Source organism: Manduca sexta, chromosome 28, assembly GCF_014839805.1.
Source record: "Manduca sexta isolate Smith_Timp_Sample1 chromosome 28, JHU_Msex_v1.0, whole genome shotgun sequence".
Classification (NCBI taxonomy): Eukaryota; Metazoa; Arthropoda; class Insecta; order Lepidoptera; family Sphingidae; genus Manduca; species Manduca sexta.
In genome coordinates this window covers 9,084,872-9,105,827 of record NC_051142.1, presented here as the reverse complement: position 1 = coordinate 9,105,827, position 20,956 = coordinate 9,084,872, and the positions used below count along the sequence as shown (strand labels likewise).

The window sequence follows — 20,956 nt, the reverse complement described above, 5'->3', positions numbered from 1 at the left end:
TTGTTGACTCGGTGCGCTGTACGCTATGATGCGTCATATGGCAGTCGGGTTTCGTGTTACTCGCGGCGAGCTTCATGTGACCTAATGATTGATATTCCTGCATAAATAATTTATAATCTTTTTCCATATTTTCTTGTTGAATAAATTTTCGTTCTAACGTTCGAAATTGGGCGAGAGCCTTTCCCTTTGAACTTCCTAGATCCTTTTCGAAATTGCTCTTCATTGGTAGCCTTACTACGTATCGACCGTCATCTCGTCGAGTAGTGGTCTGCTGGTAGTATTCGATGCACTGCTGGTCTGCCGCCGATATGTGTGATTCTTCAGCAATATCTTCAATCTCCCAAAATTGTTGAATTTTGTCTATGTTATTTAAAACGATATTGCATTGAGTGTTTTCTGCGCTGCCGCTTAAAATCCAACCTAGGCGCGTGTTTTGCGCAATAGGGAAACTTGATCTCCTCTGCATATTCCGTCCAATAAAACTAATGAATAAATATCAGCTCCTAAAAGAAGGTCGACTGGACGACTGATATTAAATTCAGGATCTGCGAGTGTAAGATTATCCAAGAAAGACCAAGCTGGTTTTGTGAATGAGTGACTTGGTAGATTCTTGATTAAATTTTTCATTATGTAAACGTCTGTGTCAAAGTCAAAACTATTGTTCATTGCTGAACATTTGATATGCATTAGTCCTTTGCAGTTACTTTCCTTTGCACCGACTCCAAAGATTACACCTTGGCATTTTTGACGTGGCAGCCCCAACAATTGTGCTCCATTCTCAGTTATGAGTGAAGCTTGCGAGCCTTGATCTAATAAAGCACGCATTTTCAAGTATGATCCATCCGGGGTTTGAACCTTGACCATAGCAGTGGCCAAAAGTATCTCGGGTATGTCTTGCTGTGACACGTGAGTGTTAGTTCGGACCGCTTGCGTGGATTCCGATTTCATAGTGTTCTTTGATGGTACCGCGCTTGAACTTTGATCGGGTTGCACAAACGCGTCATGCAATAGCGTGTTATGCATTTGATTGCACTCACGACAGGTTTTGTTGGAAATGCACTCTTTGCCTTGGTGACAATAGAGACCATTTTGGCATAAATTCAGTTTCGATACGGTTCTGCGTTTATGTACAGGCGACATTTGTAAAAATTGTTGACAGTAAAAAATTCCATGATCGTTTGTTTTACAAATAGGACATTTATAAAATTTTGTTAAATGTACATTCTTGGTGTTTCCAAGTTGCAATGTGCTGCGACCTTGTGTCGATGTTGATTGCTTCACATTGATATTGTTTGAACTATGATATTTATGCCCTGAGTTGGTCGATAATTTTGACCGCTGTTGCGTGTCATAGACTTGTTAATCTGCTTGCGACTTGAAGACTCCAGGGTGGTAAAAGTACTCTCTAGATACGCTAAAAATTCTTGCAAATTTGGTATGTCTCGCGGATTTTTACTGATGCGATATATTCGTTATGGGTTTCTGCATCTAATTTTTGACATAAAAGATGGATGAGTAATGGATCCCATGCGTCTACATCTATTCCTAAGTTTCTGATAGCGTTGAGACTTTCTAGAACAGTGTCATGCATTTTCTTGATGTGATACAATGATGATCTTGGCACGACAGGGATGCTGAGTATGAGTTCTATGAGCGAATTTAAAATTAATCTGTTGTTATTATATCTGCGGTTTAAAATTTCCCAACAGATGGAATAATTGTCTGATGATATTGATAGATGCTGGATGAGCCTCTCGGCTTCCCTCGCACTTTTGATTTGAGAAACTGCATCTTCTGTGCATTTGAAAGAGTAGGATTCTTGTGAATAGATTCCGTGAAAAGATCCTTGAAGGAAGTCCACTGATGATAATTGCCACTGAAGTTTGGCACATCTAACTGTGGGGTTGACTGTTCAGTATGTGTCACAGACCACATCTTTTTGTTGATAGAGGTTATGATGTCTTTATATATTTTTTCATATTTGAAAAAAGTTGCTTCGTACTTCGGGTCCCTACCGCATAATTCGCTGTCCAATTCCCAATGAGCGGAATCTATAGCTGACCAACGAGTTTCGATAGAGCGTAGAAGGTGATCAAACTCCCATTTTTCGGATATTTGCTCGATATTGATATTTGATACGGTGTGTTCAAACGCCTTAAAGTTACTGCTTTGCTTGCGCAGCATTTCATCGGTTTTGCTGTTGATGCCACGAGACTGAGCCGATGAACCCTGTCCCAGAGGCGGTTGACCGCTTGGAATGGCCAGCGGTGTAGCTGGTTTGATAAGAGGGTGGAGGGCCTGCTCTCCTCCCTCGGCTGATAGTTTTCAATAACTCCTCTTATGTTGAGGAACCTATCTTTCGTTAATTCGAATTGGTTAGACGTAAAATAACTATGAGACTTGATACCTAATCCACACAGCTTAACATGATTTGTTTGATATTCGTGCCAGTAACTATCAAGCGTATCGAGGCGACGCTTGATATATTCAGCAGTTTTCCGGTCTGCCCCATCTTTTTTGAAATTTGTATAGGTTTGCTCAATGGCAGCGGAAATTTGCTCTTGAGTTGCTAATAGATCCTCCGTGTTGGACATCTTGATATGATATAATTTGATGTGATATTAAAAATAGAACAATCTTACTTGAAATATGCTGATATATGATAAGATCCTGGGCTGCTGATTGCTTCCCGGGAACGGCGGTTGATGTTGATAGAAGATGCTTATGATAAATGCTGATATATCCTCTGATAGCACAGTCCACTCACATGTAACACAGAGTCACGTTGCACTGAGTCCACGTTTTTACTGATTCATACACGTGGCTTTTTATTTCGGTAAGCCAAAATGCTCGAAGGACCAAAAGTTATGTACGGTGCGTACAGTATCTTTATGATAGAATGATATTATTGTTTGTGAGAATGAGAGAAAGTCCTTTTTTGATAGAAAATATATATATTGAAATACTTTGATAAAATGATAATGAGTACGCGCGGAATGATTGATGACCGAATGCGAACTGATTGGACAATATTATGATACTATGACAATTCAAACGGCGTAAAATGCTGATGATACAATTTGTACGTGCTTGCCCGTACAAATATAGTGACGAGATTATTACCTATATACTAGCTTCTGCTTATAGATAGCCTCGAGTCTTAAACTGGAATAAAAATACCTGTTTATGTGCTGAATTTCATACAAATACGTTCAGCAGATAATGCTTGATGACTTAATGAACATTCGAACATCATCACTAACTATAATTTTAATTTAGATTATATACTATAGTAATTCTGACCCTGTATTGTTACTCACTTCTGGATGACCCGTATCCTTTGATACTGAGAACGTCTAAGGGTTGGTTTTTCAATTGTCACATCAAAGTTATCCATTGAATAAGTTGTTACATTATGAATAGAGAAATTAATCAACTTATCTCTTTAGTCAATGACGGCAATTTTTAATGTGTTCAGAAACAACCTTTAGTAGATTTATATTAGTATTTTGTCTAATGAATGATGCTGTACAGGTGACTTGCCGCGGCCGCGCAGTAAAGGCGAGTACGTGTTCGTGATAGCGCAGTTGCTGTTCGGGCTGTTGTTGTTCGCCACGGTGCTGGGCCACGTGGCTAACATCGTCACCTCCGTCAGCACCGCCAGAAAGGAGTTTCAGGGTGAGTATATTTTTATAGCTAAGTACTGATTAATTTTCTGAATTGAGCTGTTACACTAACTCGTCGGGGGTGATGCGTTGAAAAAAAATATAATGTGTATGCATTGCGTACGGTTATTGAAGTTATTGTTGGCTCCTATTGATCTCCGTTTCGTCAAAGGAAGACTAAATATCTTTTTTAACATCCTAATATATTGAAATGGCTAGAAAAAATGATTCGAATATATTTTTTTTCCACCAATGGGTCGGCGTAACCATATTAAAAGACTTGTTGCAAAACCGATATGGCTAGGCAGTTTATGGTAATACCCAAACAATTTCGACCCGCCTTAGGAATTTTCAATTTAAAGTCAAAAATAAATGCCCGAGCAAAAAAACTTATTTATTACTAAGAACTTATTTATTCACAATAATAAATTTAGCACAAACGATATAGTTAAGTTAGAGAGCGCCGGGGCCTGCGCAGGCGGGATCCTCCCTGTGTACCCTCATATAAAATTATCGCGTATATTTCTTGGCACAGTCCCCAGCTCCTCATTTAATGTTCTATATCCAGTTATGTTTAAAACACCCTTGGTGCTTTCAATTAATAAATTAATGTTATCATTTATTGAACTGCCATTTATACGCGAAAAGTAATAGAAGAAATGTTGAGTTTTATTTATAACAGTAACAGAAATATCCGCGTCGTAGAGCGGTTTTACCGAGTTTCAATCTCCGTGATACATTAGGTAGTTAACACGATAAATCATGTGAGCGCGTGAGGAGGTTCAAATAGGTCGTGCGACAATGTCGGGCAAGGGGCGACTCGGCGTGGCGCGGCTGTCACATTAGCGTACTAAGCAGGTAAACGTGCGGGCACGTGCCTCCGCCGCCACCACCGACACCGCCGCCGCCGACACCTCTACGTGTGTCGTCGCTCGCTTTCATCCGCCCGACCGCCGCACCGCGCCGCGACTACAAACCGACCCATTCATCTCAATAAAACTATATTAACCACCTTGATAACTTTAAGCATTTCTGCCGAGTGTTCCTTTGTCGTGCCATCCCAAAGACCTTCGGTACGATCTTGTTTGTGATCGATAGACAGATAGCAAGGATAGGACGTGTATTTTAAACACAGAGGCGGTGGCAAAGTGTCAACAACTTTAATTAGCGCTGCAGCTCGGTTGAAAAGACAATGGCGCCGCTATGGCAGAAAGCAGGCTGAATCCGTGACCTTCCTCGGCGGCGCTGCAGCGAAATAGGTCAGCGGCTTGAATGCTATAAATAGCTCGGCGAAAGTCGGGCGCCGCGCCCCATCCCAACGGGAGTGCGCGTCCCGCGCGCGTCCGCCCGACATCGATCCGCGCCCCATGCGCCCGCCGCCGCTCGCCGTTTGCCGCTCGCCGCCGTCGTTCGCCGTTCGCCGCTCGAGCCTACCATTCGACAATTATAATTGATGTTCGCGTTGTTTGTCCGGTCCCGGCGTTGGCGGCACAGCCTCTGTTCTGGTGCTCACGCTGCCGGCTCCACACACACAGAACAGACTCTCTGAGCCGCTTGTATCCGGTCAGAATATCCGAGACCTCCACATTTCATCTATTTGTCTTAATTAATGTATTTTATTCAACTATGTAAATCAATACATCATTGATTGACTAAAAAATTTTTACAATATTGAATCTTTTGACAGGTCTATTGACAGTGTTTGATTTTATGTTATTATTGAAAATTAGACGCAAATATCCATATTATTATAATAACGAGATTTTTGTTATCTGGAACACAGGCGGAATTCAGTCAGATCCTTAAAAAAAATACAAATAACATGTGATACTTAAACGATTTTAATCTAAAACTTCTTTATTCATCTTATTAACATAAATCTAGAGAAATAACGTTTTGAATTGAAAATATTATTTGCTTTAAAATACTGTTACGGCCACAGTAGATTCAATCACACGTTTATTTAATTAACACGGTTATTGAGTGTCGATAACATTCATTCATGTTAATTAAAATCTCTTAATAAAACGGGAATATATCGTTGATAGGCAGGCCGGTTTGTACGTGGCGTTTTATTTTTAACTCGTTTGAGCGTAAAGTCCGTGACTGCGCTTTGGCCGCGACCCCTAACTTCGGCAAATACGACATCAAGTATACTTGTGTAACTTTCCCTCTTCCACTATTCAATATTTATTCTGGTAATGTCACTAAATGTTTTACTTTTATTTCCTTTGATTCCTTTAAATGTATTTAGGCTATTTCCTCTGTACTCATGTGAGTTTCTAATTTCGTGTTAACATTATGTTTTTATCGTAAATGGTATTGGCGTTTTTGTTATTATGGAATCACAATGGTATTGAAGATTTAATTCTTATTATTTTTAAATATTTTGACGCTTTTGATAATTCCATAAATCATCGTAGTAATTAATGTTAATGTAATTTAAATTCTAAAATTCAATAAACCTACATTTATGGTAAACACGTTTTGTTAAAAAACAAATAGTAATTACCCCTATTCTAATTATTATAACATTAAACGTGATGAACGCAATATACCTATAACCTATCTGATATCTCATGTAATGTATTCCTTTAAAAGTTGTGACCTGAAATTTAAAATGCTTTAGATCTACACAGGCTAATTTAGAATGAAGACGACAAAAGATCTGGGTCTGTACTCTGTAGGCAAGATAAATGTACATGGGATCGGTCGCGTGTATGGGGGTGTGTGAAAAGATTTATGAGTAAGCATAAAGGGAATTTGAGAGCAGAGCGAAACGTACTCACACAAGTACGTGGTCTGGTTTGATGTCGACAGATAGCGAGAAATCAGAGTGGTTTGTTAATGTTTGTGGACGTGTTTGATATATTTTGGATGCAGGTTTAGCAGGAATCCAATAGGGAGTCAGGAATTGTCGTCGTAGGATCGACCGAGCGGCCGACCGATCGAGGCGGACCTAGTGTAAACAATTGCATGCACTTGCTCCTACACTAAGTGCCTAGTTTATATTCAAATTGCTAGATGCGTCCTGTCATCAAACTGTGTACGCAGCCGTTGCTTCACACTACCTACCTTGTTTATATTCCACATTTTACATAATACGAGAAAACAGAAGGTCTTACGGATGAAACGTTGTTTTTGTGCGAAAGCTTATGTTTGTTTGTATAGTTTTATAAATATAGACAGATGTTTCTTAATGTTTCGTTCAACACATCTATCGGTATTATTTTATTGCTATTATGTTCTAATTGTTATTATCTCGACATTTATTTTATATTCAACGCGCTATAAATGGTGTAGTTGGTTACTTTTTTTTAAATACATTTATGAAAAACGTATGTCATCCAAAATGTAATGGAAAAAACCAGCAATAAGTAATTGATAAGTTATAAAACTTTGAAATAACAAATAGAAGTTATAAATAACGCGATAACCCTACCACGTCCCTACTTTTGCTCACAACAATATTTAAAATATGAATAACTGCTATGTTTTTACTGATATCACAGAAGAATTTATTTTTCATATTTTTCTGGTATATATTAAATACTGTACGAATTTAAACTCTGGAAATAACCCTATTGTGTTATATTATATTGCAATTGAATTGAATATATAAGAGGGACTACCCTCTGGTATATAGTAGTGTGTGCACTATTGTGTATAAGTATGTCATTTATATTTTATTTAATGCAACGAAAGTATACGAAGCTACATTTTTTTCCTAATGAATTTACTGTTAGGAGAAGTACTTTTAATTAAATTTCACCAGGCCCTATTTCAAAATTTTTCGACGCAATTTTATAGCCTTAGTAAGTAGTAGGTACTATGATATTGAATAATAATTTACCTTTTTGACTCTGGTTTATTTAATAAAATACAAACGTATCTTATTTTTTATTTAAGTTTTGTCCATTGTTAACATGTTTACGAAACATTTACATACTGTAACATCGACAGTATACAATTAAGAATTATCTCCACTGATACCGTCTATATTTGAAATTTATGCCAAAAAGCTCTAGGGACAGCATTCATTACCCTATAATTTTGTTTCGAAAATATTCGCGTTTTGCTCGACGCTGACTTAATATTCATCATTTAACGAAACATAACGTTTTGCAAAATTAACAAGGTTCATTTTGCTGAGTTCCCAAAAGTATGGTGAAACAGAATGTAATGTAGCGAGGGGCGCACGTGGCTTAGGTCCGAGCGGATGGCGCGGCGTCACGGCGGTTGGCGTCGCTTGGCGGCGAGGCCGGCTCCGACCGCACTCCCGCCACTATGTTTGAGGAAGATTAAATTACTTCAAATGTCGGGGTACTAATAACTCCTCGTTCACTTTATACAAAGTAAAGGGTTGAAGTGTTCCAAAGAGGGCTCATTTTTGTGTAGGCACGTTTAATGTTTGCGTTCGTAAACTGCTGTCCCTTGTCTCGCTTGCTTAGACTCACTAGCCGAAACAATGTCCTTTAATTAAATGTTTTGAATTACATGCAATGGCATCTGCAAAATGAAATAAAGTTGATTCGTAGCTATGAATGTTTCGGGAAGGGTTAGGTACACTTTTTTCTTTCGTTGCATAAAATAATTGTTTTATTAAATTGCTCAAGATTCTATAATAGAGAAAAGTGATTATTTATTTATGTTACTGAAGCCAGTGTTTTAAATAATGTGTCAGTTAGTTAGTACAGAATTCTTTCCAGACACTCAACGTTTGCAGGGAACCGGGAACGTAAAATGTTCCATAATTTTTATTGGCATTGGCTAGACTCGTTCAATGGAAAGTTACTTTCGAGTTTGGCGAGCATGTGGTAAAAGTTTCATGTCAAATGTTTACCGCCACCGTTGGAATAATATGAACGCGTCCCTTTGCGGTGCCAATGGCGTTTTTAATGCTCATAGTTTTGTTGAATTGTTGGCGTTTTAGAGGGTGATGTTTGGGGAACTATAAATATTTTGATATAAACGGAGTTTTTATTTTACAAGTAGGAAATCGTTTTAAATGTTTATGTTCTGCATGAAAATAATATTAAATTATTTAATAAGGTACAGTCAGCAACAGAAGTCGTTGAACATAATTTGTTTCCAATATTTCCTAATCATTATCATTTACCATAAGTTACTGATTAATTTAAAGACAAAACAACTTGACATAATTGAACTACAAAAGTAGCCGAACGCTGTCAAACCATTCACTCCTAAACATTACTAGCGACAATTATTTATGATCTGTAGTAAATACAAATGTGGCTGAAATTAGCAAATTCTTTGTTTTATATACAAGCTTTTTTTTCAACAGTCCAGAATTTCAATTAAATTGTTATTTTATAACATACTAGCTTTGGCTCGCTACCCCGCCTGCGTGAAAATGTTCTTCAAGGACTAAAGTCTTGCTTTATATTTACCCGGGATAGAAAGTAGCATATAGCGCTTAAGAGTAATGTAGCTTCCTATTAGTGAAATATTTTAAAATCGGTTAAGCAGTTCCTGAGTTTAGCGCATTCAAACAAACAAACTCTTCAGGTTTATATAATTATATAATAGTATACATTGAAGTTAATAACCAGAATTATAAATTTTTAAGTACGGACAAAACATCATAATATATTAGTAAGTAATATTTTAACATTAATAGGAATAGGTTAGTTACATTTTAAATATCCTATTTTATAGAGCACTGGCCGGTTTAAGGAACAAATGTGTAAATTCAAAATTATTGTGGCAGGAGATTCTCTTTGGAAGGATTCAAAGCGTAAACGTCAGTTTCTTTTTCATATTTTTTCAGCCAATCCTTTACTTTGGTATCCATATTGAAATGATAACCTTAATCTGTACTCTTCTTTGGTAAGTGATTTATGATCCGTTTCAATGTTCAGGTGTTTTGTAAATTAGTTGCTGATCGTACCAAGACATGGAAATAAAAATATAAAAGAAAATCTTTCACTAAATCTGTATTTTTTTTACATTGTAGGTTTTTATTTTGTTTCTACTAAATTATTGCCGCCAAAGTAGTTTCCAGTTTCCACTAGTAAAGAAAGATCAAATAAGTTATGTTGCACTTTTCAAAATCGTATTGCACTTTTAGATATATTTCGATTTAGTGTAGTTCGTTAATTTCCAATCCAGTAGTATTCTGGATAAGTCAGTATATTTATTTATACTTAATTTATTTAAAATTGATTTCGATGACATTTTAGATTGATAAGCGATATTATATCATAAAAGTTTTCTAACACGTTTGCGTTTGCATTTCAGTGTAGCCGTTCGGTTTTCCAATAAGAATCGATTAGTATAAAGTTATTTGGTACACTTTGATCCACCTCTTACTGGAGAGTGATTAGCTTGGCTTCTTTATTCCAACGTGCACCTTTACATCCCGGATTTAATTCTTTGTAATGAGTTTTCGAACTGATTTTTTTCCATATGAATTCATTATTGATTTTCAAATTTATTTGGTAAAAATTTAATTTATGCCACGGTTAAGTATTTCCACTTGATGGCTTGACATATTTTTCAAAAGTTTTCGAACTGCATTTTTAAACGTGAATGGTATTTCATAGCTCTTCTCGGTTTTAAAGTTTTTCGGATTTTATGGCTCACTGGCCACACGAGTTCGATTTGGATTGGCGCTTTTCAAACGTAGGCTTTTACGTAGGTTTTCATTTATCGTTCTTCATGCCATTGTAGTAGGGTACAATGGCACAAGCCTGTCTCTAACTACATTATGATAATTTCACTTATTGAGCTAAAAGCCTTTTATAAATTTAAAATTCTTTTTCGTTAAAAATATTGTCACGCCAAAAATATTATTTCACGATAAAAGCATTGTATAAAATAACGCGCACCGCTCTCAACATAGTAAAATCGCATGTATTTTTAATCTGCACGGGAAACTTTATTTTTACATTTACGGTAGAAGAAAATTAAACGGTAACTTGAAATTTTTCAATATCATTAAACTGATTTTTAAAGGCTTTCTGCTGTCCACTTTTGAAGGGTGCGGCTTAAACTTCTTTTATAAACGACGTATGATATCAAAAGTTCCACTCTGTCCTTTTCGGGGTAAAAATAGCCTATTCGTATGTTTATTCAAGGTTGAGTCTATCTAGTTGCAAAAGATCATTAAAATCCATCCAGATGTTTCTGCACTTATTTCGTACAAACATCTTCATATCAAACTCTCGCTTAATATTATCGAATAAGATATTAATAAGATGTAATGTACTAACATTGTTTAAAATACTAACATTTGAATTATGGCTGACTATAATGACCTACATATTCTGAACGATAATTGATACCGTGACTTTGGTAAGAGTATAAATTATTACGCATCAAATTACATGGTTATTATTATACTATATAAAGAATTATACCAAGATCTAGTGACATAAATACATTATTTTACAATATTTTAAAGAGAAAACTAAAAGCATCCCTAAAATAATTTGCGGTGTCCGAGTTTGTCATTTCTAATATCATTAAACTAGATAATTTTCAGTTGTCCGCTTCCTACACTGTAATTGCTGCAAGAAATCGTATATTTTGTTTGGAAAATGTTGGATATAATATTGTATTTAGTAATTTAGTATATGTTACCCTTCTATTACACGTTCAATTGATATAACTATTTGATGAGTGGTTTTACTGTAAATTGTTTTATTCTTTATTTAATTGACTCTATTGAAGAGCGTTCTTAAGGATATTGTTGAGGTCCTAAATGTATTCAATTGTAAAATCAGGAGTATTTATTAAATTTATAAAGAACCGCAATAGCCGAGTAACTAGCTGCTTGTTCTATTTTCTAAACAACTGCCTTTATTTTTCCTTACATCACGAGTTGCGTAATGCCAATAACGTAAATGAGCGACAGTAAGAATATGTTGGAAAGTTAATCTAGGCCCATTTAATAGATGCGATCTTACGCTTCGCCTTAGATCCGATGAGTGTTCCCAGATTTTCTCCTTACAGCCTTGTTTTTCTCTATAAACAAAATGGGATTTTTAGCCGGTAAAGTAGACTTTTTCTTTTTAAAAAGATACTTTTATTATACCATTTGCGTTAATCCGGCACGTTCGCTTTGATGTTTTGTTAAAACTCTATGTAAACTACTTTAAAGAAGTTTATTTAATTTTGTTAGGTTAAACGTTTTTGTAGCATGATATGAATAAACATGACTACACACAATTTCATAGCTTTGCTTCAAAGAATAACAAATAATATTATGTATAAGTAAGTACTGAAATTTGGAACGATTAACAACAACTCCAATCTATAGGGGTATTATCTATTCGCATCGTTGCCTCCAAGTTCGTCTTATGATTGTGTATATTAGAGTGACACAGGTGTCACTAAGTACGCTAAATGCATTATCAAAGTTAAAGTAACAATTATTATACATCAGATATTAAGTTAGCAAGCGACACTCCGGGCGCCCTACTTGTCTAACTCGCTTGCTTGTAGTCGACAGGTAAGATTAAGTGCGATTTACAAAACAGTATAATTTTATTTTGTCGCTGCAAACTTGTGACAAGGCTGATGAATGAGTTTGTTGTACGGAGCCGCCGTGAAACTGGAACACCTGCAACTAACGGATTCTATTACACCATTGAGAATACTTTATCTATACTTGTCTTTTCATAAATCTATCGAGTTACGCTCTAAATGCAATATTGGTTCAAACATGTTGCAGCCTCATATTCCTTGAAGTGTAGCTGAAGCATGTTTTTGGTTTGCAGAGTTTATTTCCGTCTTATATTTGCGTGTATTATTTCGAATAGAAGTCAGAACATATGATACCCATCCTATAGAAACTACCTCTAAATCAATGAGGTAACAAAATTTTAAAAATAATACATAAATAGAGTTGTAGGATATAATGTTAAATTTAGTTTTTAAAGTGTTCCAATTGTTGCAGCGAAACTGGACGGTGTGAAGACGTATATGCGCATGAGGCGAGTGCCAACGCACCTGCAGGTGAAGGTCATCAAATGGTTCGACTACCTGTGGCTGACACAAAAGTGCTCAGACGAGGAGAAGGCGGTTTCCTGTCTACCAGACAAACTGAAGGCTGAGATTGCTATTAACGTACATCTCGACACCTTAAAAAGGTAATTGTTACAAGTTTTTCAACTATCGATAAAATCCGAAAATCCAAAAAAATACTAAGTATAAATGTATATAACATAAATTATATAATTACTACAATGCTATCGTTAGATAGGATAAAAGACCCGCTATACATTTACCGGGATGAAAGTAGCCTATGTCCTTCCCAGGGTCTCAAACCATTTTCATATCAAGGCATCGAAATTGTGTCGATAGTTTTTGAGTTTATGGCGTTCAGAGAATAGATGCGGTGGCGGTGGACTTTGCTTTATAATATATTTGCTATTTTGTGTCTTTTATATAACAATCCATGTAAAAATATTTGTATCATTCATAGAAGAAGTGAATTAAACCACAGAATAATGTTTATCAAAATTAGAGTAGACATGTAACATCATGCCGAGCCGCCGCGCTGTGCCGAATAACTTTATAGATAGGTTGATTTTGCGAACGACAGTAACAAAGGACTGCCTGAATTTAACTCTGCGTATAATGAAGTTGTCACTAGATCAAGCAAATTAGTGGAAGCACCCAAACGTCTTAATCTTTAATTCAGTTTGTCTTTAGTTTGAGTTCGGTTTAAGGCAATCGAGTGAAATATTATTGAGCAAGTATTTCTCCGCTATTCAGCCTTCCGAGATGTAATATTCAATAGAATTTAATTAATTGAATACCTACATTGGAATTGGTGCAGATTTTTGAAATTCGCTATGCGTTTCCAACAATTGTGAAGGTAGTCAGTTATTGGTTTTGAATTATTCGCATTATTGAAATATCCTGTGTCTGAATTTTGAATATTGATCTTAGTAGCATTTCTTAATCTGCATCGAATATTTTATTCCATACAAAGATAAAGATGTTAATTTTTATACAGTCAATGTAGATGTCTACTCGGCATCAGGCAGTTCGTGCTTAACATTCCGTGATGTATAATTAAAAGAGAAACATTCACGTTTTACGTCCATGAATTATGCATAAGTGTACTTTTATACGATCCGTAAATTTTTGTCGCCAAATGGCTCTTGCGAACGTTTCCTCTTTTTGTTGAGCCCTGTTTGTGAACAGTTTTTACTGTCCGAACCCGTAACGTGCACAAAGTGTTTGTATTGCTAATGTTATGCACGTATTATGAGCAAAATAATTAAATTTTGCGTTTGTTCCTGCAGAGTGGAAATCTTCCAGAATACAGAAGCGGGCTTTCTATGTGAGTTGGTCCTAAGGCTCAGGCCGGTGCTTTTTTCACCTGGTGATTATATCTGTAGGAAAGGTAATTGCATTTTATTTTATTTGTTATTCAACATGTGTGGACTTATTTGTAAATGATTTAACATCATGCAAATGTGTTTTGTAGGTGAAGTCGGCAAGGAAATGTACATAGTGAACCGAGGGAAGCTGCAGGTAGTTGGTGACAACGGGAAGACCGTCCTGGCAACTCTAAAAGCGGGTTCTTATTTTGGCGAAATTTCCATTCTGAACATGGGCACGGCAGGTAAACAACTTGGTAAATATCGCCACGGCCCGAGACGCCACGCCATTATTCTTCTGTATGTTTCAAAAAAAGTTTCGAAAAGCAAACGTTGAGAGGAGACGCTGCAATCAGGCCGAGGGAGCGGCCGCGACGTCAACAGGTTTTGGGACATCGTCGATAACGTTGTCATTATCGCTGCCCTTCGTCAATATTCCCGCCCTCATCACTTTAGCTTTCCTGGTGTTATAAACAGGCGATAATTTGACAAAAGGCTAGCGCTAATTGGCTCGTTTCGAATAAATTTTAGGGAATGCTTTTAATTAAATTTCTATTGATTTTTATAAGTATTCGCTTTTAGACTATAATTTCAATTATTTTATATTATAAACGGTTTCCTTTTCATATCGATACTTCAATCGAAGAAATATTGTATGGTGAGCTTTTTCTTACTTTTATTATGATTTCCGACATTGGTGGCTTTTTGTTAGAACCTCTTCCAGGATTTGTAGCGTCTTGTGAGATGTTTAATTTGCGTTTTAGTTTAATCTCCTTTGGTTGTATTGAAGGCAGTGTCCCCGATCGCTTTGCATCCTCCCCGAATACCTCGTATTTTTGGCGTGACTTCTTGGTGCATGTTACCCTAATGATTAAGTGTCACCCACATAAAAACAGGTTTCGTATTTTGACTTGGCCTATCGGTTAAGTTTTAATAAACTTATTTTTTCTAACTTCAATATCCTACGCATTAACTATAGAAGCTTAGCTCTTTTAAGAATTTACGATACTACTTATTAATTTTTTTATTTACTAAAATACGATTTTTCTGCTCTAAGCTTTGTCTTTTTAATGGAGCACAGATTGAGAACCCCATAGAGAGCTTGTTATGATTGTTTTATGAACAATTTATTTTTGAACTATTGACTGGCTCCGGATTGACCCACCCTGCGTGTTCGTTAATTGAGGTAGATAAATTATTTATTGTTATATTGGCTTTATCTTAGCTCTCATAAATTTTTGTCTTTCTCGAGATTGTGTGAATTGAACCTGTTTGTGTTTTTCGGCCGCGGTGCTCGGTTGTTCCGTCGTTCTTGTGATCTATTTTGGCTGAGACGAGGTAAGGGGTGTAACATTAGCCAGAATGGGTCATGAGGTTATCGGGCCGAGCACCAGTTGGCACGGAGTGTGTGGATGACACGTCGACAGGCAACCGTCGGACAGCGTCGGTGCGCTCCGTCGGCTACTCGGACCTATTCGTGCTGAGCAAGAAAGACATGTGGGACGTGTTGAAAGAGTATCCGGCCGCCAGAGTTCGCCTCGAAGCCATCGCCGTCAAGAGACTTGAGAAATATAAGAAAGCGCCACTAGAGAAAGGTATCGATATATTATTTGTTTTTTTTTTAAGTTCTTTTCTATAATGCTTAGTTCATCAAATAAGATGATGCACTATATAAAAGAACTTCTAAAAGTAAACATTCATCAGTGTTTACTTTTTTTTTAATAATAATAATACTTCTTAGATATTTTAATAAGTATATTTATTGTAATGGTCAAACAAAATGGAACGCTACGATAATTGTAAAACAATATGATCTTGTTGAAGTGGCAATGGGGCGGTGTCAATCGACGCCTGGGCTCGTGGAGACCAGCGGGCGCGTGCCCATAGAGGAGATGCAGCTCCCGCCCGCGCCGGTGCCGCCCCCCCTGCACTCCTCACACCCGCCTTCCTACCGGGACCAGCTTTATAGGTGACTTGTAAATCGAATGCATTTTAATATTATTTAAGGGATAGCAAACGATGTACTATCTCGTACAACTTTATTGGGGATTGACTTAAAAAATTTCGTTGTTTTAAATTGTTAGTTATTGTCATAAAAGTCAGTAGTACCTTCAATTTTGTTTTTAAAGCTATCGGAAATGGTTTAAAATTCTATTTGATTTGGCAGTTCGTCAGTAAGCCCTCTTCGTGTAGCATCTCCCGTAGCGTCGTGCGCGTCGAGCGCGCGGAGTAGTGCGGCGGGCGGCGGCAGCGTCGCGGCCGGCAGTCTCGCGCCGCGTGTGCTGCTCGACTCGCACGAGGCGCTCGAGTGCGAGATTAAGCGTTTGCGCGAGCGACTCTACACGGTCGAAACAGAGAACGCCGCCATGTCAGCCAAACTCAGCCAGCAGCAGTGGGAGGTCGACCAAAGGTCATTTCATTCTTACTAGCTGTTTGTATTTTATTTAATAATATACAGCTCGTCGAGCATCGGTTACATTTTGCCGTCATGCTTTGTTTTCCTTCGTCTCGATTCTTTAGTTGGACATGTTTCTTTATAACTGTAGTGTAGGCTGGGGCAGCTATTGTCAAAGACGTAAGTTTATATGACACTTTTTGACATCTGCCCTTCTCGTGTGCGCCCACATTCCACTGAATACATTGTCAGACAAACAAAAGCCATTCACTGCCCGTAAACAATGTGAATGCTTGCGTCTTTGCCGTATCTGTTACTCTGTATGCTAGTAGATGAAAACTGAGGTTGTTACATATTTTAAACTATCTTCTGTAATATCCAAAATATTAATCTTTTCATAAACATTAAGAAAATAGTACATAAGTTGGCACTGGCACTAACAGTTAGCTTTATGTCTGTAAACGGAGATGATCAAATTGGATGATGCTGTCATGCTGAATACATTGTATAACTATTAGTATAGATAATTTGTCAATAGGTTGCAAGAGATCGAAATGCAGATATGTGGCGGCAGTTCGTTGAGCTCCCAGGAAGACAACGAGCGCAACCGCGAGAGCATCATTTAACGGCGCGCCATAGCCGAGCGGCCGCGGGCGCGCCCGCTGTCCTTGCCGCCTCTCCCGGTGCTGCGGCTCTCTGCCGTTTACTGACAGCCGGGCCCGCTGTCGCCCCCGCGCCACCCGCGCCCGCCGCACAACTCTCTCCGGCTGCCGATCTGTGTCCACTCGTGTTACTCGCCTTGTTGTCTCGTACTCTGGTGACCTCTGTGAACTATGAATGTACCGTGAACATTTAGTGTTTTTATGAATAATATTATTATGGAGTATTTAAATACGAATTAACTTTATCAAATTTATATATATATATACGACTCGCTGATATTTGACGAGTGTCGTGGAGTGAGATTTTGCTGAGACAATATTATCTTAAATTTAAAATTGTTTAGGTACATCAAGGTGTTTAGTGTGTGTGGTGTACGCGCGACGTGGATGGCGCGCGTGACGCGTCCCATGGCGCGCCGCGCTGCGCCGACTCGCCGCGCCGTCTGCGCAGTTTGTACTCGATATATTGCTTCTTCAGTTCGAGAGTTTTCTTCACGTTGCGTTGTCCATTCTTTGTCTGTTGTATCGTGAACTGAGTCCATGACTCGGTTTCCCGCAGGACGTTTGATTTATGGATTCTTCAATATTGTTGAAGTGGCTATAGTTATTTCCTCAGTACTAACTAATTTGTTGTTATCTATTTGGGTGTCCGCTAAAGTTATTTATGTACAGCGAAGTAATTCACTGTCGAGTTAGTGCGTTTGTGTACAAAAGTTATCGTGTAGCGTGTAATCAATATTGGTTCCGAGTGACAATAACGGGCTCAGTGAACATGCTGTGTGTAAGGTTTTTATGTTAACTCATAAATAGAAGAGGAAATGGATATTTTCTTATCCATTCAATTTGAGCTTTAATTATTGTAATATCCCGGAAGACTTGAAATACATTATTATACCAAACCGATTTACGATCAAGTTACGTTTACACTGACCTTCATTTTGTTCATTAAGAAGTCTAGGGAATAGTTATTTTATTGTCTCTAAATTTCTTATAAACTATGTATATTCGAAAATATAATATTATTACGATTCTTAAACAATTTTGTCAGTTTAAAGAAGACATAAATCGAAAATAGTGTGTTGTAATTTGTTATATAAAATTGATTATTACCTATGTATTAAGGAGACGTAGCTTAAAACTGGTAACATGTCAGTTTTCGTAATTTAAAGATTACTACTGCCATATAAGAATTAAGTAGATAAAATGTTTTAATGTAAAAATATTGATGACGACTAAATAACATTTTGTACTTGTATTCTTTCTATTTATCTAAATTTGTTTTAAAATCGTTACATTAATGTGTCTACATAAATGAATTTTATTGTTGAAGCTTCACCGTTCCTTTGAACAGAGTTCCTTTAATAGTATTCATTTCACTCGTGTATTAAGAAACAAAACAATACCAAAAATGTGGAAGTAAAATATTGTAATTCAACACTAAGTAAATTGTAAATACTTATTCTAATATCTATGATACGTGTTTGTAAGCTGTTTTCATTGATACTGTAATTTGTTTTAAAAGCCAAAGTTACCCGAAGGATTGTTGGAAGGATTGGAGCGCGGCTTTGTTGAGGGATCATGATTTGTTTTTATGGTAAACAAGCGGTCAGGTGGCAGCACGCGGCGCCCTGCTCTTCGCTGGGTCGCGGCGCCTACCGCCCAGTACCATGCTCTATTACTTGCAATCTACATATACATTGTAACGGTACTGCGCTACGTGCGTTGCCTCACTCGACTGCATGCAGTTTACTTCTGCTTACATACTCGTTAATAAGTTATCAATTGTTTCGGTCACTATTTATTTTAATAACGCCCCGGGATAATAGATAGGCGATAAAATTTTTAACTGTAAATAAAATATTTATTTATTGTTATTATATTCCATAAATTTTTCTTCTTACATATTTCTCAATTGTAAAATTATGAAAGAGATGCATTATGCGATGAATAATTATATATTTAACGAGGACGCAAGTGCTTTTTATCATATTAACTGTAAGCTTGTCATTCTACGATAGTGTAGCGGCGCGGGGTAAAAAAGAGCAGCGATTTATTTTGTTCATATTTTCCAAATATAATTATATTCATTGTTTGGCCACACGATTAATAAAAATATATTATACTTATTGATTATTGTTCTCGCAGCGTTGTTAATGTGTTATCTCGACGACGCGGCACTGACATTGAACGCTGTGCTCTTTCACCCCCTGCCGCACGTCGGACCACAGTTTGCTGTCAGCAGACGATCATACGGATTGTAATTCCTTTTGTAATAATTATAATAAGTGCTATTTATGAACTTCACACAAGTGGAAGTCAACGGAACGCGGTAATTGTATGAGTATTATTTAAAATGGTGTCGGAACGCGGTTCGGTAGTTTTGCAGTAACCAGGCTTGTGCATCTTAAATTGGAAATTCAATTATGTATCGCACATGATTCATTTTATTGTTAATAAAAAGATTATGATAATACCAATGGTGATTTTATTTATAAATTTCAATTTGTATTCCTATTTACATTTACTTTATGTACGTAAAGGATAGGCGTAAGGTCGATATGGACTATTACGTAGGTATTTTAAAATGAACTATGCGAAGCTTTTTAGTACAGACCACATAGATAAGTAGGTAAGTATAACATATTTTTTTTACACAATATCCATATTGAAATTGGATATAAAATGGACATGACAGACTCTGCTATGCTGTTTAGTATCATAATATGGTCAGTAACGTTGCTGGCGCGAAAAAAAACCGACGCGCCAGCTCGTCTTTATTTGACATTTCTTTATTCAAGAGTTGGCAACGCGCACGCCATTCCCCATACATAGGGAATATTTATCATTCGTTATCACTTCCTACCCACTACTTACATCTACAGTCGACCTTGCTATATTTTATAAAAAAACTAGCATTTACATGCGGCTCCGCCTCCGTGAAATGTTTTTTCAGGATAAATAATATGTTTCCAGGATAAAAAGTAGCCTATATGTCTTAAAAGTAATGTAGCTTATAAGTGAAACAAAAATTTTATATCGGTTTAACAGTTCCTGAGGTTAGCTGCAACAAACAAACTCTGGCTTCATATCTTTGTATATATTAACACGTTTTAATATTAATTGCAACTGTTAATAGTTATGGCATATCATTTTATCAGAATTAGGTGAGTTTTTTACCACAACTAAGGTACTTATTCTGTTTTATAATTACTACTTAGATGTGTCACAATTCACAACATATTTTATACTCTACTTGAACCCAAAAAATGGTAAAGAGACTTTAACTTAAACTACACTAAAATAACTGAGAAGAACCTTAATTTAAAAGTTATTTGCAAAATTCCTACAAAATTAATAATTTAACTTTGTTTTAAAGCACATTCTTATATTATTATTTTTCACACACACACAGCATCACGCATTTTATCCCCGAAGGGGTATCCAGAGGTGCAACCACTTTTCGCCAAGTGTGTTCCGTCCCAGGATGTGATAGGGGGCGAGCCTAACGCCATATCGGGCACAAATTCCAGACTCCAGGCTGATATTGAGCAGAAAAAACCCAATTATCACTTTGCCCGACCCGGGATTCGAACCCAGGACCTCAGAGCGCTGCCGTACCGCGCATGCAGTACAACTACGCCACCGAGGCAGTCATTATTATTTTTCGATAGATTTTATTATCTGCCATCATTGTCATGTTAATTTTCGTTAACATAAATGTTGATTATGTATAAAAAAAAAACGAATGATCTCTGTTCGGGCACCACCATTCACTAGAAGGTACGTTTTAACTTTCAGTATCCACTTCTAGATAAAATAATTCATAAAAACAACTGCAGAATACCGAAAAGTGCCGGTAAAACGATAGCACGTCTT

General features: G+C 36.9%; 1 protein-coding gene across 1 annotated transcript in view; it reads left to right on the top strand.

Annotated features, from left to right (window-relative positions):
• Nucleotides 1-19,543, top strand: part of LOC115449202 (cyclic nucleotide-gated cation channel alpha-3) — a 49,353-nt gene extending 29,810 nt beyond the window's left edge. Inside the window, exons 4-11 of the mRNA XM_030176933.2 lie at nt 3,535-3,678; nt 12,589-12,781; nt 13,946-14,046; nt 14,131-14,268; nt 15,451-15,618; nt 15,848-15,992; nt 16,191-16,433; nt 16,957-19,543. Coding sequence (XP_030032793.1) covers nt 3,535-3,678; nt 12,589-12,781; nt 13,946-14,046; nt 14,131-14,268; nt 15,451-15,618; nt 15,848-15,992; nt 16,191-16,433; nt 16,957-17,044 — 1,220 coding nt within the window. The 3' untranslated portion in view covers nt 17,045-19,543. The remainder of the gene's footprint in view (nt 1-3,534; nt 3,679-12,588; nt 12,782-13,945; nt 14,047-14,130; nt 14,269-15,450; nt 15,619-15,847; nt 15,993-16,190; nt 16,434-16,956) is intronic.
• The last annotated feature ends 1,413 nt before the right edge of the window (nt 19,544-20,956 follow it).